Here is a 14,809-nt window from a genome sequence, read left to right as displayed (position 1 = left end):
TCACAGAAAAACCTCACCCCAGCAGAGGTGACAACTTGGGAAAACTGAGTCCTGCCTAACTTGCAGACCACTCCACTGAAAGGTCTGCCGTTTATGTGAGCCTGGGCAGGGCCTCCTGGGTCTTGCCATTTTCCAAGCTTCTTGTCAGCCATCATCTTCCCTCTAGAGGGAATGTTTCTGTTTCAACTGGGAGGTGACCAACACACAGCTCCAGTGCAGACGGCTACACGACTAGGAGATCTGTTCCTAGGACCCTCTCACTCTGGGAAATGTCTCACAGATAAGATTGGACTGGGAGGGTTGTCGTAGAGACCTTGTGGTCCGATCTGAATGCACCGTCATGTGACTTCATCTCAGGGCTTGGCTGCCCTGTCAGGTCTGCCCTATTCAGGGCCTAGTGTGAAGCCTTCATTGTTAGGTGCCTGGATTTAAAGATCCCAAATTTAAATGGGTCTCACGAAGCACGGCACCTCTGTCTTTTGCCAGTAGTGTGGCTTTTGAATATATTTTAAGCGAAACTCCATGTTCGTATCTGTAAACACCATGCTAAAAGAAACCATCTGCCCTACATGGTTTAAATGTGATGGTATAAATCCAGGAGGCCGCTTATGTGTGGTGGGATTTCTGTGAATGCTGTTTTTACCAAACTGTTGAGGCCCATGGCATGGCACATACCCTTGATCATTCTCATACACCCTTGTGCTGCTCCCTTTTTAAATCTCCCCTTCTCTCTCTGATTCCATTGCCTTTTCTCAGATAATCTTTCCCCACCTAGTTTTGCATCCTTAAAAAAATATAGATTGCACACATGAGAGGGAACATGAGGTCACATGATGGCTGACACTATTTAACGTAATGATCTCCAGTTCCAAACCTTCTGTAGTATTCTGACATAGATTTCTTTTTTTTTTTTCTTTTCTTTTTTTGGAGCTGGGGACCGAACCCAGGGCCTTGTGCTTGCTAGGCAAGTGCTCTACCACTGAGCTAAATCCCCAACCCCCTGACATAGATTTCTTATATGTACCCAGGAATGGTATAGCTTGTATTTGTGCTGTTTTAACTTTTTTTGAGAAACTTCTGAACTTATTCCCCTGTTAGATGCACTATGTTACGTTCCCAACAACAGTGACCTACACATAATGATTCCTCCCCCTGCATCCCAGTGAACATTTGTTGTCTTGGGGCTGTTTTATTTGACTAAAATATTCTCTAGTTCTACACATGGCTGGGTCATCCCTCAGGTCCTAATAAAGAGGTTGCATCTGCAGAGAGTCCACGTTACTCCCAGTCCTCTACTGGAAGCGTCTTTTGTGTGCTGTCACAGTCAGTGTCTTACTTAATGTTCAGCTTTCACCAGAGTCTGAATTTTTCTCATGATGTCTTTGTCTATTGACCCACGAGGTTCTGTGAGAGCAATGACTTTGTCCATTGTGCTTACTGCTGTAGCGACCAGCATGAACTTGTTGCTCAACAAACAGGCACACATAGAACAGATTGTCACAGACCACCAGAGTGGGGGGAACTTTTATCACCCACAGCTCTGTCGGAGCATCAGTCCTTGAGATGGATTCTTCTATGGTTGAGGAAGAAAGTGTTCTGCAAGAGTAAGGACAAGTGGAGAGGAAAATACTGGACAATTTCAGAGATGCAGTAGCTCATGAATGAGCGCTGGGGCATCACCGTTACTCCTGTGACTTTGGATGTCTGTTATCCACATGAGATGTCTCCCCCTGTATGGCGGGAACATGGTCCTTACTGTGGAGGGTTAGCGTGAGTAGTACTTATTTAATCCGTGAGCCCTGCTGGAATTCATGCGATGAATTTCATTCAGATCCCATTGCTGCGAGCTCCAGCCAGAAAAGCCAATAGAGCAAGTCACTGTGACCACACACAAATACACACGCACGCACAAAGAGAGGTGGGGGGAGGGGAGAGGAAAAGAGAGATCAAACAAACCACCCCGCAAGAAAAATCCAACAACGACTACACAACAACAAAAAAACCTCACGTCAAAGTCCAGCTGAGGATATACATCAAAACCAGCTGGATTTGTAAAAGTGAGGGTGTCCTAGACCCCTATTAAGTATTACTGAGCCTGAAGAGTTATCTCTGGGTAGAGACAGGGGTGGCCCTTCATCATTCTATTTAATGTTTCTCAACGCTGTAATGAAACACTTGGCACAAACAACTTCAAGGAAGAGTGGTTTCTCCTGGGTCATGTTTTGGGAGGTAGAGCCCATCATGCAAGGAAGACACACCACTGAAGAGTCTGGTTCGCAGCAGCAGGGGCTTGGGGAATAGTTTTCTATATCCACAAAGGTGAGGAAGCAGAGAGTTTGGCCTAGAATCAGGACCAGTCTATGATCTTCAAGGTCTACTGCCCATGTTACTCAGGAAGCCTTTGCATCCCAACGTTTCTACACCTTTCCAAACTGCACCACCAGCTAGGGACTAAGCTTCCAACACGTGAGCCTCTGGGAGACATGTTACACTGAAATCATAATATTCTACTTCTGGTCTCAGTAGGCCCATGATGACCCTCGCAGAATAAAAAAATACATTTAGCCCAACTCCAAGAGTCCCAATAGTTTTAACAGTTTAAACACTGGTCAAAAGTATAAAGTCTTTTCTAAACTATAGGCATACTCTCAGCTATGAAGTCAAAACCTACATATGTTTTTCCATTATACTCTGGCTGAGGGTAAATCATCCCATCCCAAAGGGAGGAACTGGATGATAACAAGCAAAGGCTAGACCAAAGCGAGACAGAAACCCACCAGGGAAAGCATCAACCTCTGAACCTCTGTCCAGAGCTCAGGGCTTCTAGTAGCAACATCTGGGCTTCAAGGGTCTTGAGTAGCTCTGCCTATACAGATCTGGTGCCTGAAGCACATGTGCCCGTTCCCTTGGGCCAGCACAGCCACATTTCTGACGTGTCTGCCATAACCCACGCACAGCCCACCTATGAGCCACATGCAGGGAATCCAATCCTTTCACACATTTTCCGGCCTCACTGCCTTCTTTCCTGAAATCTTGATGTGAGCCCCCATGACCCTGGAATATTTGAGTCCACATTCCTGCAGAGCCAGCAGCAATTAAGTGGAGTGGTCTCTGAGAGCCTGCCAGCCTGACCCCAGGAGAAACATTTTCTGGGCAGTCCTGTTTAAGCTGGGGCAGGAACTCCTGCAGTGGTACTCTCTACTTATATACTCCCCACCCACCCACTCTCCTTCTTAAAGAAAGTTTTATAATTAGCTTGCACTTTTCCATTCTAGAACCTTTGATGGGTGGGCTCTCACTCTCAAGGTTATCGTAGCTTTTGTGCCTTTACAACTCAGAGTTTGAGCTTCTTTTAATGGCCTACTCTAACAACTACTGTTTTGTCCACACCCATCCTGTCTCTCATGCTCCTTTCCCTGCTAAAAGTGAACTTGAAACTTTCTGTTTTGCTTTTAAATCTCTACCCACACTATAAATCTAGCTAGACTAAGTGAACGGCGATCATGCCACATCTTTGATGTTATGACATCTTAGAAAGTTTTCTCTACCAAGCAAATTAATATAATAACTTTCAAATTCAGCATCTGTCAAACTTTTAGGGGCCAGGCAGAGCACAATTCTTTGACAGAATGTGACATAAATAACCCCTAGCTCAATCCCCAGCAGAACCTGTGTTCTCCCAAACTATGAGCTGGGCCTTCGCTATCTGCACTTTTCTATTCTGATCTTCCTAGCTGCCATCAGAATGACCCATTAAGCTCTATTCTAAGGCTCTCTAACCCAGAGCTCCACATTCTTCAACATTTCTCCAACAAGCTAGTACAGAAGGTCTATGAACCACACAGTCAAGTTTATCATAGCTGAGATCTCACTTCCTGGCCCTGATTTCTGTGTCAGATGTTCTTCTGGTTGCTGTGACAAAACATCTAATAGAATAAGTTAAGGGAAGAATTATTCATTTGGGGTCATGGTCAAAGGGAAATAGACTTTTATGTTGGACAAGGCATGGTGGCTAGTTCTGTCCATGACAGCCATGGTCTAACATATCTTAGAGGACCGGGAAGTAGAAGGGATTAAAAGAAGGTCTAAGGTACTGTCCTAGACTCATGCCCATCAATATGTGTTTCCCAGCTTGGACCTTCTACAATTTCCCAAAACAGTGCCATTGGCTAAAGAACAAGTCTTCAAACATGGAGCCCACGGATGCCATTGCACACTAAAGCTCTAATAGTCAACGTGCATAACTTGATACATTCCCTGGGTGATTCCTACTGACAAGTGCTTAGAAGAATGTGTTTTATCCAGATCATGTAGTATTCCTGAATATCTTCTGCCAAGGGATTATGCAACTTGAACATCTCAGTAACGGAAAACTCACAGAACTGTGGGTGCTGTCAGCTCTGAGTCTTCCTCTCGAAAGACCAATCCAATGACTTGTCATTAATCTGGTGATTTTCTTCTATATTAATTATAAAGTTCTTGCAATCACAACTAAAGTCATCATGCCTTCCACTGCCATTGAGTATGTTTAAGACAGAAACCAATTTCATTGTCCACCATGTTCTTACTCTCTTGGAACCTGCATTCCTCTAATAACATAGCTCTCTCTTGCTGCTTCCTGTCCTAACCTCACCGTTGAGATTTTTGGGAGTCCATATTCAGGGTACACAGGCTGTGTTTTCAACTTCAGTTCTTCATTAATGTTTCAATTTTCAGCTTTTCTCTCTTATTCCCTCTCAGACCTGCTCTGACTGAATCCTGGCTCAAACCAGACGTTTTGTACATGAATAACTGGGCAGTCTTAGAAAACATTAACTACTCGTTTGGTTGGCTGCTCATGTGCACACAAATAATGTGCACACCGATGCCTTGCAATGTTTGGGGCCAGTAAAGGTTTGATGCTGGAAAAACACAGTGAAGGCTAAGGGGTCTTGTATCTGGTAAACATGTATAAAAAGACAACAGAGCCCTGTGACCGAACTTGGGACCTAAGAAGTGGATAAAGATGGGATTTTTATGAAGTGACCTCCTCATTCTGGCCCTAACTGCTTATGATTTGAGTCTATATTGGCTGAAAGCTAAATTTAACCAGAACACTGACATACTGAATATTGTGATATAATGAACACAGACTCCTGGGCTACTGTATTTATTACAGATCTCTGGGTATCTCCAAGAGCAACTGATGAGAGTCTGATCTTGCCAGCATCTCTTAGGAAAGTAAGTCTTGGTCCTACAACACCAGGCCAAGCATCCAGAATGAGGCAGAGAGGAGCATTTAGATCCACTAATTCTGTATCAAGGGCTTAAGAGGACCTTCATCTTCTCTAACCTTCTTCCTCTTCCTTCTTTTCTTTTTCTTTTTTTATAGCATTGGGCATTTGAACCAGGGTCTTGTGCATGCTAAGCAAGCATCCTACCATAAGCCACACCCCTGGCCCACATTTCACTTCTTATTTTGTAACAAGGTTTACTCCATTTTTTCCATTGGCCTTGAACTCCCAAAGCAGCTCAGACAGCCCTTGGACTTGCGATCTTCTCGCCTCAGCTTCCGGGGTAACTGGGATGACAGCTTACACCAGCAGGCTCGGTGAGGCTACCTTCTTAAGGCCAAGCATGGTTGATGAGGCCGTGGGAACATAATATACCGTTGTCTTTATTCTGAATGCTTTAACTCAGTGAGTGAGCTTTTATTTTAGAGGTATGGCAGCTTTTCCTGACTTTTTACAAATGAAGTAGAAAACTCAAAATCAAAATGGAAAGCATAAAGATTTTCTTTTTCTTTTCATTTTTAGGTACAGCTGAGATCACATGTAGATGTAGATCTCATTATATTTCTCCCTTGCTCTGCGTTACTGAGTGTATCCCGGGCTGACTTTGAACCTTTACTTATTTATTTATTTATTTCTGAGACAGTGTTTCTCGGTGTCTCTGGCTGGTATATACCCTACTATGTAGACCAGGTTGTCCTTGAGCTCACAGAGATCCTCTTGCCTCTGCTTTCCAAGTGCTGGAATTACAGCATGCACTATCGAGCGGACTTTGACTTCTGATCCTCCTGCTTCAGCACTACTCTGTGCTCAATGGTGTTGGGGATGGGGGTGGCACTTCGGGCTTACTACCAGTGCATTCCCAGTCCTACTTTATATTTTTCTTTTTTGAGTAGCATCGTACCTGCGATCTGTCATGTCAGTGACGGAGACAGCTCTACCGGTCCCTTAAGCCTCACTGCTCACGTTTTACTGAAACCCTTTGGAACTGTGTTTCTGTTGCTCAACCTTTAGAATCATTTAAGATTATATTGAGTGGTCCAGTTTAACACATGGCTACAGAGATGTGTCTGTGTGCCTTACCAATTCCATTGTTCATCCATGTTCTTCCCAAAACCTATACACTCCATTTCTTAAGACATACCTATTCTGATTTGTTTTCTCCTTAAACAGGGTTACTTTTTATTTTTTTTGGTAGAAACTGTAAGAGTCTATTAACAGCCAATAACTAGTATTTTTCAAGTTCCTGTGTATTTTTGAAACACACACTATATAATCCTTTGTCGAACATACGTATGTAATTAACTTTGGAGTCAAAGAAAGGGAAAGCCATGCAAACAGAGATGCCCATGAATTTTATACACACGAAATCTGCTCTTGACTCAGTAGTGTATCCTGGAATCTCTTCACACGAGTGCATGGATCTTTCTGGTCTTTTTATGACTGCACAGTCATACCGTGGTTTATTTGCCTCTTGTAGCCCAGGCTGCCATCAATGTTTTTCTTGCCTTCACCTCCTGGGTGCTGGGAGGACAGGTGGATTGACCACACCTACACCCAACTCTATTTTGATAAACATTTGAGTTGTTTCTGTTGTTTCAATATTACAGACAGATTTGCATACTCATTCACATTTATTTGTATGTTTTAAGTCTTTTATCTGAAATAAAATTAAAAAGTCCCCAAAAGGATGTTTGGAAAGTGGGCTTAGATCTGAATAGTGAACCCCATCACTGGAGTCAACACAACCAGTGGAATATAAGAAGGAAACTGAGTAAAGCTCAGAGGCCTTCAGCCACGGTTGCCCCCCAGAGGGCAAGGGCAGGAGACGAGAACCATGTGTTCATTAGTCCTGTGCTGTGTTGGAAACAGTCTCACTCTGCAGCCCAGGCCGGCCTTGATCTTCCAGTTGCCCTACCTCAGCCCCCAAGTTCTGGGCTTACAAGGATTTATTAAGCCAGTATTTCATTAAGTACACTTGAATTTTTGTCAGAAAAGGTACCCGTGACAATTTTGAAGATTAAAAGTCTCCGGATATACTGCACTTGTGCTCTGAAGCCTGCTTTGGCTGGCACTACAATGTATATGTAGTTTACTATCTTTTAATACAATATATATGTAGTTTTAAGGTTATAAAAAGGAAACTTGAACTCACTCTAATGCTTTCTGATCTATCCTCTCCTTTGCGAGTGACCTTTCCCCTTGAGAGCTGAGTGTGATGTGACTATAGAAAGATAAGCACTTTCTGCATTGCCTTGCTTTGAGAATGTCAAGGATTCTGTAATATTTTATTTCCTATTCAGTTGACAACAGTTGCTACAACTGCACTGTCCTCCACTGAAGAGTTAAGGATCTGAAGATACATAGTAAAAAGTTCCAGAGAACGTTAACATGTAAACGAACCCTAAGATGTATTATTTCATACACAAGGAGCTCTATACATAAGCCACCTCCTAATTTGGCTCTTCTCTCTGTGTGCACGTTTGAAAATTTCATTAAATCCAGGCACACCGGTTTCCTATGCTTCTGAATAACCTTAATTTTATATAATTACATTTGAACTATTTGAGGGAGTCGGTTTTCTCTTTTCCCAGATGAATGGCCTCTGTTATCATGAAATGTTTCTTTCTGAGAGCCTAATTGCGGGGATGGGAGTCAGGGCTCCTCACTGATGTCTTCTTGCCTTTCCTTGCAGAGATCAGCTGTGGCAGTCCCCCTGAAGTTCAGAACGCCATCTTGGTGGGGAATCACAGCTCCAGCCAGGGGAGTGTGGCTCACTATGACTGCGAGGAGGGCTTTGAGAGTCCTGGAGGAAAGATCACTTCTGTTTGCACAGACAGCGGCTCCTGGAGTGAGATCACGTATGCATGTGCAGGTACAGATTCCTTTCTGCTGGCTTCCTGTTTACCTGGAACAGCACCAGAAGGGGTGTGGCTGCCTCCCTCTGGGTCACACTCACCTCTGCCATTTACTAGGGTAGGCATTTGGCTTCGGATTTATCAGCTTAACCGTGATGATGTAGGAGGAGGATTGGGAAAATAACATACGGAGGGAATTTTACACACCCATCTTTTGAAACACCGTAGTTCACAGTATGTGTGTGTGTGTGTGTGTGTGTGTGTGTGTTTTACCGTCTCCTCTTAGCCAGCTGAGATAAAGCGACTCTATGAACCATTTCCTTGGAGGAGTGTATACTCTTGACACATTTTGATATGACAGCTTTTCAGACAAAAGATGACAAAATCCAAGGAGTTAAGTTTTATTTAACTGCATGATACTGGTTTGTTTTCAGTATGGAATCCATGGGTATTATATACGTCCACACCATGGTAGAACCGGTCTCCAGGACTTCTTTTCTTTTCTTTTTTTTTCAGAGCTGGGGACCGAACCCAGGGCCTTGTGCTTGCTAGGCAAGTGCTCTACCACTAAGCTAAATCCCCAACCCCCAGAACTTATTTTCTAAAACTGGAGCCCATCACTCCTCCTCCCCACAGCCGTTGGCACCCTGCCATTTGCCTTTGTTCTCACAGGAATTTGACTACTTTAGGCACCCCATGGAAGTAGAGTCATGAAATACTTATTTCCCTTAGCATGATACTGCTAAGGTACACCAACAATATAGGATATGTCATTTTCCTTACTTTTAAGCAGTGAAGAGTATTCTATTGTATACATACATGCATACATACAACACTATCTTTTAAATCATAGTTTTCATTTTTCTGTGTGTGTGTGTGCGTGCGTGCGCGTGCACAGGTGATTTCTACCTGTGTGTGCAAGTGCACATGGATGCCAGAAGACAGCCTAGTCTCAATGTTGTTCCTAAGGACCTCCACCTTTTTTTCTTTTCTTTCTTTTTGAGACAGAATCTCTCATTGGCCCAGAGATTAATTGGCCCAATTAGATTAATCTAGCTGGCCAGTGAAGCCCAGGGATCTGTCTGTATCTGTCTTCTCAGCACTAAGACTATGCAAGTAAGCCACCATGACCTACGTTTTTATGGAGGTTCTGGGTGTTGAACTCCAGACCTCACACTTGCTTGATAAGCACCAATGGTCCGAGCCAATTCGCCATCCCTATGAGAGAAATTTGATGACATCCATCCTGCCCATCTGTTCATCCCAAAGATATATATGTATATTTAGTGTACTCTATGTGCAAAGCACTACGTTTTTGGAATTTACAGTGTGGTAGAAGAACCAGCTTTCTCCTGAGGAAATGCAGGTTCACATGTCCTTGCAATGGTTTGTAAATAAATTCAAAGCATCATAGGCTGCTGAAACCTGTGGGGAAGGAACTCTTGGAGGAGACAGACAATTCTTACATTCAGCTATCACCATCGTATATTCAAAAGGTGTAGGCTGTGGAGTGGGGAGGAAACAGAAGATGAGAATTCAGAGATCTAGGCCACCTCATTTCGGAGATGTCTCCCTGGGTGAGCAGGGAAGCAAGAACAAGCCAGTACCATCTTGCATTTTCTCTAAAGCCAACCTCCCTAGACTGATGGTCTCTCTAACTTAGCATCGCCTCTCTGGCAGCACCTCCAGGACTTACCCGGAGGATGTAAGACAGCTCTCTCCCAGAACTGTTCCCCAAGAAATGGCTCCATAAGAGAGCTGGGTATCGCTGTGGTCTCGCTGCCCAAGGTCCTCTGCTGCCACCATTCAGAATTCAGTGGGGGCACAAGGATTAGTCACTCCATGAAAAACCAGGGGATCTGCGCGGGGCACAGTAAGCTATTAATTAGCTGATCCTTTTGCAGCACTTTGAAGAGCAAACATGTTATGTAACCGCTAATTATAATTACTGTCCTCAGCCCTCCACCTTTTACTAAGTCTGCAGCTCCAGCTGCAGCTGTTTCCCTGGGCTTATGCAAGCTTTGATTTCAGGAGAGAAAAAGGCATTCTCCCCGGGAGTGAGGCTCTTTCTGTGAGGAGGCTTGTGTGCCCTCGATCAGGATTGGCAGCTAAATTCGATTTTCACAGATAAAGGGAGGGATTTGCATGCTGATTAATTCATGCTTCTGTGCAGATCATCTCTGGAGGGGAAGGCTGGAGAAGCTTCTGGAAATGGAGCAAGAGATGTGGTTGTCATGGTTCTTGCTTGGCTGCTCCCTCTTTTCCCAGTTTTTCCTCAACCTTAAGCCATCCCGAATCCCCCAGTGTGTTTTTATTTTATTGTGTTTCACGGTTCACCTCTTCCCCTGCCGTCATCTTCCCTTGAATTCCCTCCGTCTACCCCTCTGTCTATATGCCTGTGTTTAATTTCTGACTGGGTAGGACGGATTATCTGTACACAGATTGTTTAGATTGCTTTAAAGTATCTTTGAAAGCCCCGTGCCTCTGTGTTAGTGGCTCAGATCTGTAATGTTTTTTAATAGAGTGTGAACTCTTAACAAGGTGGTAGGACTTTTTCCTCTAAGGCCAGTTTGAACTGGAAACTCCAGACAGCTGGGAATTAGGCAACTACTTTAGTGTCTGGAAAAACCCGAGGTGGAAGCTTCACATTAATGACTCAGTTTTACTTCAAGATCAAAGAGGCTGATTTGTTCTTGATAAGGCTGTCCCTGGCTCCCATTCTACACAGGTCATTTACCTTTCATGTTTCCAGTCTGGGTTAATAATTACAAGGTTAACACTCCACACTCGGTCAGTCCATCACTCCATGCTCTTAGGAGAGCAACAACTCTGTCGAAACACAGACTGTTGTTCTCCCAGGAACCTTTCTGCATCCCACAACCTGCCCCCGGCACTACTGCGAATGCTACCAAGCTCCTGTTACCCGCTGTCCCTCCTTGGCTGTCAGCCCTTCTCACCAGCCTAGCCAGTGCTTGCTTGAAGCACGTACGTTTTAAGTGGGAAGCAAGGGCTGTCTGGGATGAATGGGCACAGTACTGCATTAGCCACCGCTGGGCTGGGTCTGAGGATGTACATGACACTCATCGCTACCAATATCATTGCTGGGATCCTGCACACCAGCTGCCACACCCAGGGTTCCCTTGGGGACCCTAGTGCTTGATCTCATTTTACCCTCGAAACCTGTAAAGCAAGTATTTTCAGTTCAGTGATCTGAGACTCATGGAGGTTGAGCAATTTCCTTAGGGTCATTCTGTAACCAGTGCTCGACGGAGTTCTGATTTGAACTCAAGCCTGGAAGCCGTGGAAGCCCTCACTTGCCTGTTCATGCTGTCCCACGATTGAATTGTTTGCATGCCACCCTGACGACCTTTGATATAACTAAAGAATTATCTTCACAGCTTGTTTTTCTTAAGTAGCATATATGTAATTATATATATACACACATATATTCACAGATTTTACACACGCAGGCGTATTTAGGGGTTTTGCTACGTTGCTCAGGCAAGTCTTAAATTCCTGTTCTTGAGAGGTCTCCCTGCCCTAGTCTCCCAAGCTAAGTCTATGGACACACATCACCACGCCTGGGAGACAATCTTAGTTTTAATACACCAATCAAGGATTCTTTGTAATACAAGGTATATCATGACTCTGATGAGGTAGATGTGTTTTCCTAAAGTGCACAAAAACTAATACCCAGGGAACAATAAACATTTATTCATGTGCCACGAATATCACCGTAAAGTGTGTAATTTACTTTAGTGGTTTAGGCATGATGCTTTTACCCACTTTACCTGACTTTACCTTAGGGCTGAACACAAAGGAAGGAGGCGTAGGGCTGTTTATAGGCAAGCACACATCTGTTCCGTGATGTGTCCCCGTGCCTTGCTGCCACAGTCATCAAGTGTGCCTGCTTTGCAGTCTGCTTGGGAATGGCCTCAGAGTTTGGCTGTGGCCTCTGTCATAAGATCATCGGATCTTTTTTGGAGTCAGGAACTGTTTAGACTGGAGACAATATTGAACGTATCCACCTGAATTCATTCTTTCTGTGTTTTCAAAACCCAAAGAGGGGCCCACGTTGTAAACCAGGAGAGTAAACTAGACTGGTCCCCGATGACCCTGTACAGTGGGTCTTCTGAGAGAGTTTCCTTTCCTTCCCTTGTTATCTCTGCCTATCATGGAAGGGGAATTAGCATTACCTTCTCCTTACCATCTAGCTGCTAAACCCATGTGCTGTCCTAACCCTACCTAACCCTTCTATACTTTAGTGTTGCTGATCACCCATTCATTTGTCTAACCAATCAATCAGATAAGAAGACACGTTGTGAATGTCTTTGTCTAAGTCATTTGTTAGGTTTAAAGAGATAAGTGCAGCTTTTGCAATGACCAAGTTTCACTCTAAGAAGTAGACATTAAATAACTGATTAAAAATACAGTAAATGCCACACAGAGAAATACTAGATGTTAACTGAATATCAAAAAAAATCCACATATATGTGTGCTATACATATACCCATATACTATATTTGTACAAGTACCCTACACAAACGGGATAAAGTAAAGCCAAGCTGAATATTTTATTATCCCAAATCCAGTACAGGTTCAATAGGACCTTGTAGGGCCCTTCTTTGTGTCACACTGGAGATGCCTGTATGTCCTAGAGCTAGACAGACCCAAGGCCTGTTCTCCCTACTTCTGACCAATGTCAAACCCCAAGTCTAAGCTTGACTGGGACTGTTTCACTAAGGAAAAGGGATGCAGAGTGGGAGAGAGGGAGGTTGCCTTTGCTAGGGTGGAAGTGAAGGAGGTTGACCTTGCCTCTTGGCCTTAATGACGTGCTGTACCCTCCCTGGATGGAGTGAGGAAGCAGACTGAGAGTGGAGGGGGGCCACACTCCCCACCGTCCTTCGCTTCCTGAGCATACTTTCTCTTAGGGACTCGTCTCAGCCCCCCTGTCCCCCACACTGCCCTTGTCTGAGGGTCTTCTTGGATATCAGGGATCTGCACTGAGCCCCTCTCTGTGACCTACTTGGATGTCTTACTTTCACCCGCCCACGTCTTCTGTTTCTATGCACAACCCATGGCTTTTTGGGCCGTTTTTCCATTGGACAGTAAACAGATAACTCATATCTGACATGTCCTAAATGCAGTTCATTGCTCTGTCTCTTCTTGTGCTTCTGAGGAAAACAGTGAAGGGCCATTCATTCAGATTCTTGGGCTCAAAGGCTGGCATTCAGCCTGGACTTCTCTCTGTCCTTCCTCCCTCACCTCCCAGTCCTCTCCTTCAGAGTTGTTTCTTGTTTTATAATACAGCACCCAGATTTTATCCTGTAGCCTCTTGATTACTTTAGCGAAGAGGCTCCTAGCAGGGGAGTCTGACGCACACGTCTAATTGCGAGTCTGGACTCTGTCCCTCATGTCGCCTTACCCTTGCAGGTTACTTAACATCCAAGCCTTGGGACCGTAAGCTGGACATGGCTCTGTCCAGCCAGGATGTTTTGAAGGTTAAAGTCCTGTGCATACTCTCTGGTCCATAGTTATAACTTAATAAGTGTTCGTTCTATTACTGCTTCTTATGACTGCTGGGAGAATGAAATCAGGCCTGGGAAGAGCAGTCTGAGCCTGACATATAGTTGTTGTTGTTGAGGAAATAGCATTATATTCTATTTTATGACCTCCGGTCCTTCTGCACCCTAATGCTTCCTTTCGAATGGAAAATGGTCCCCATCATTATCCTGCAGCTTGCCTCTGCTCAGAGTGTCTGTCCACAATCTGGCAAGCAAGCCCTTCCCCGGCTGCATCCTGTGCTTCCTCCGCAGCCTCGCTTCTGTACCTAGCTGACATTTGTTTCACTGGCCTGATACTCAGACTCACTCTTCTCCCTGCCCCCCTCTCCCCACTACTCTACAGCTACTTATGTTCCAAGGCTGCGCCCGCCATGAAACTGAATTTCCCGGGTCTTCCGGGTCCTCCTCCTTTGTGCCCTTCTGTGTTTGTGTGAAGCCTGTGGTGCTGTGGACCGTGGGTTGATTGCCTGCCGCTGCGTTTGCTCCTTCCACTAAGCAACGTGCTTCTTGAGGGAAGAACTGATGGTCTAGTCTTCTTCACAGTCCAGTGTTTGACACAGGAGGATGCCTGTCATTGGGTAGCAATGCTCTTAGTCATGGGCAGTAAGTGACAGAGGAGACCAGACCGAACAAGACTTTTGTATGCTTTTTTCTCTTATCTCTTTGTTTTTGATTTTTATGGCACTTGTTTTCTTAGTTGTGTGTATGTGTCGGTGCGTGCAGAGGTCAGAAGCCAACTTACGGGAGTATTGTTTCCTCCTCACGGTTTTGAGGATCAAACTCAGGTCATCCTCCTGCTGGCAGGCGCCTTTATCCACTCAACCATCTTGTCAGTCCCTATGCGATTTTCAATTATTGGCATGATTAGAATTAGTGTACCTTTTTCCAAGTGTTATATTTTCAAAGGGCAGCATTAATACAGACATTTAACACCTGGAATTTTGGGGAAAAATAGCCTTTTCAATTTGTTTGTAGGTAGTTGATGGGAAAAGCCATCAACTTTGTTAAGCTACTCTTTGGGATGGAATATCTGGCATTGCTATAAGCAGATCTGGGTCCCATCTGTGCATAGCATGGCACAGGCTAGAGGCAGATGGCATCTTTGAGATGTCATTTA

The 14,809-nt window shown here is 44.4% G+C and overlaps 1 protein-coding gene across 11 annotated transcripts in view; it reads left to right on the top strand.

Annotated features, from left to right (window-relative positions):
• The window catches only part of Susd1 (sushi domain containing 1), a 123,341-nt gene that overhangs the window by 44,059 nt on the left and 64,473 nt on the right, over window positions 1-14,809 (top strand). For all 11 annotated transcript variants that reach the window (NM_001427255.1, XM_006238212.5, XM_039111047.2 and 8 more), the window contains one exon: window positions 7,966-8,145. In NM_001427255.1, the coding sequence (NP_001414184.1) occupies window positions 7,966-8,145 (180 nt within the window). The remainder of the gene's footprint in view (window positions 1-7,965; window positions 8,146-14,809) is intronic.

This window comes from Rattus norvegicus, chromosome 5 (assembly GCF_036323735.1).
Source record: "Rattus norvegicus strain BN/NHsdMcwi chromosome 5, GRCr8, whole genome shotgun sequence".
NCBI lineage: Eukaryota > Metazoa > Chordata > Mammalia > Rodentia > Muridae > Rattus > Rattus norvegicus.
The sequence above is the reverse complement of the archived record's forward strand: the minus strand, read 5'-3'. Positions and strand labels throughout refer to the sequence as shown.